Below are 2418 nucleotides of genomic sequence, written 5' to 3'. Positions count from 1 at the left end.
TAGTCCTAGCTACTCGGGAGGCTGAGGCAAGAGAATCGCCTAAGCTCAAGAGCTGAAGGTTGCTGTGAGCTGTGACGCCATAGCTCTCTACTGAGGGTGATAAAGTAAGACTCTGTCCCTAAAAACAAACAAACCAAACAACAACAACAACAACAAAAGCAAATGAAGGACCAGGTCTGGGCTGATGTCAGGAGTGATCATTAAGTTTGTCAGGCCAGATGTTAGATGGCAGCATCAGAGGTCTATGAGAACATGTTCTTATTTATTTGTCTTTAGAGACATGTACCGAGGGAAGTTGGTATTAGGACTGAAATGATGCCATGTGTGGGATTTGCTTGAACATATTCCAGCAAAATAATAATAAATCAGAAAAAGGAGATGGAAGAGCAAGTATGCATATCACAAGATGTGAAACCCAAGATTTGAGTGCTGGAGCATGGTGGGGGGGAGACCCTAAGCTTTTTTTCTTTGGAAATTCTAGTAAAAAGAAGTTAAATAATATGCGCGCAGTTCTGGTACGGGGCTGTCTCCCCCAGGGTATTGATCATTTGAGAGCTTTTTTCTTATATGTGGTGTTGGATATCTCAAAAATTATGCACAGACCTTTTCTTATTTTGCTCATCTGCCTTCATTTGTGTTTATGTATTTAATGTGTGACCCAAGGCAGTTCTTCTTCCAACATGTGGCAAAGGACAGAAAAGGTCAGACACCCCTGGAGCATAACCTGTGCGAGTCGTGAGAATCGGTCGCTCTGCACAAATGTTTCCTCCCTTTTCTGTGTACGTGACAGAATGCCATATGCAGCCTTGTGAACCTTGCATTTTTCACTCAGTATTTTAGAAATCTTTCTGTGTTACCATAAACCTTCCTTGTTTATTTCCCTAAGGCCTTTTCAATACTGTGTCCATCACTTTATAAAATAGACCACGTGAGCAGACACTGGGTAGTGATGAGGCAAACATCAGATACAAAATAAATGCGAATCCTTTAGGACCTAACTAGGGTCCCAGGTGGTTTTGAAGCCAAGGGGCAGTGGTGTGGTTTGCCTCAAGCTTTTTAAGTTAAACTTGCAAGGGGCCGGAGCCCAGTGTGATCTCTCTTCCAGTGTGACCTCTCTCCTTGTCCCCAGCTATGCTGCGCATGGTCTCGGCAGTTCTCCAGTTTGGCAACATTGTCCTGAAGAGAGAGCGGAACACAGATCAAGCCACCATGCCCGACAACACAGGTACAGTCCCTGCAGCCTGTGTGTCCTGCTTCCATCCTGGTGCCACTCTTGACTTCTGCCATCTGCTGAGTCTTTGCTGAAGTAACATCTCCCACTCTTTCCCGCATTGGTTTTTTGGGTTTGTTTGTTTGTTTTGAGACAGAACTCACTCTATTGCCGTGAGCTAGTGTGCTGTGGTATCATCATAGCTCACAGCAACCTCTAACTCTTGGATTCAAGTGATCCTCCTGCCTCAGCCTCCTGAGTGGGTGGGACTACAGGTACCCACCACCAAGTCTGGCTAGTTTTCCTAATTTTAGTCGAGACGGGGTCTCGCTCTTGGCTCAGGCTGGTTTCCAACTCCTGAGCTCAAGCAGTCCTCCTGCACTCAGTCCTCCCAGAGTGTTGGGATTACAGGCGTGAGCCATTGCTCCTGGCCTCTTTTCCTTATTCTAATGAGGGTAAGCTCTGCTGGGAGCTTGAACAGCACAAGCCTGCCAGTAAGGAGACCTTTTAAAAAACAGAATTATAGTCAATGTTATTACTTCTCTTTTTAGCCAAAATGGAAGTGGCTATGCTTCTTTATTATCCTGAAATAATACAGGCTGGAAGGGAAAAATCTGGGAAGACAGAAAAGTACAAAGTAAGGGAGAAAATTATCCATAATCATACTTGCAGGAGATAATTAATACTCATATTTTAGAGTATTTCTCTCTAGGCTTTGTTCTACATCTGATCACTGTGGATATAGATTGTCACAGAAATGGAATCGTGCTTCACACCCCCTGTCCCTGGAGATAGCAAGAGCTTTCTGTCCTGGTTATAAAATCTATGGGCTTTTTTTTTGTTTTTCACTGAACACTAAGATGGGAGAAAAGGGCTCTATTTAAAAAGCTGCATGGCACAGAAGATACAAGGACAGGAGATGTTACCCACGATGCTGTTGATGAGTGATATTGCCTGTGGCATTTGGGGGCTCTGGTCACACACCTAGCAGGTGTACTGTGCACTCTCATTTATTCATTTGTTTTACAGAACTGGGGTGAGGTCAGGCATAGCGGCTCACACCTGTAATGCTAGCACTCTGGGAAGCTAAGACAGGTGGATTTCTTGAGCTCAAGAGTTTGAGACCAGGCTCGGCACCTGTGGCTCAGTCGGCTAAGGCGCCAGCCACATACACCTAAGGTGGCGGGTTCGAATCCCCAGCCCGGGCC

General features: G+C 45.2%; 1 protein-coding gene across 3 annotated transcripts in view; it reads left to right on the top strand.

The window, feature by feature from the left end:
- The window catches only part of MYH14 (myosin heavy chain 14), an 86921-nt gene that overhangs the window by 27124 nt on the left and 57379 nt on the right, over positions 1-2418 (top strand). For all 3 annotated transcript variants that reach the window (XM_012812557.2, XM_012812558.2, XM_023507863.1), the window contains exon 11: positions 1130-1225. In XM_012812557.2, the coding sequence (XP_012668011.1) occupies positions 1130-1225 (96 nt within the window). The remainder of the gene's footprint in view (positions 1-1129; positions 1226-2418) is intronic.

The sequence above is a fragment of the Otolemur garnettii genome, unplaced genomic scaffold, assembly GCF_000181295.1.
Source record: "Otolemur garnettii isolate 467f Iridium unplaced genomic scaffold, OtoGar3 scaffold00211, whole genome shotgun sequence".
NCBI lineage: Eukaryota > Metazoa > Chordata > Mammalia > Primates > Galagidae > Otolemur > Otolemur garnettii.
Note: the sequence above shows the minus strand (reverse complement) of the source record. Positions and strands in the feature narration are given on the sequence as shown.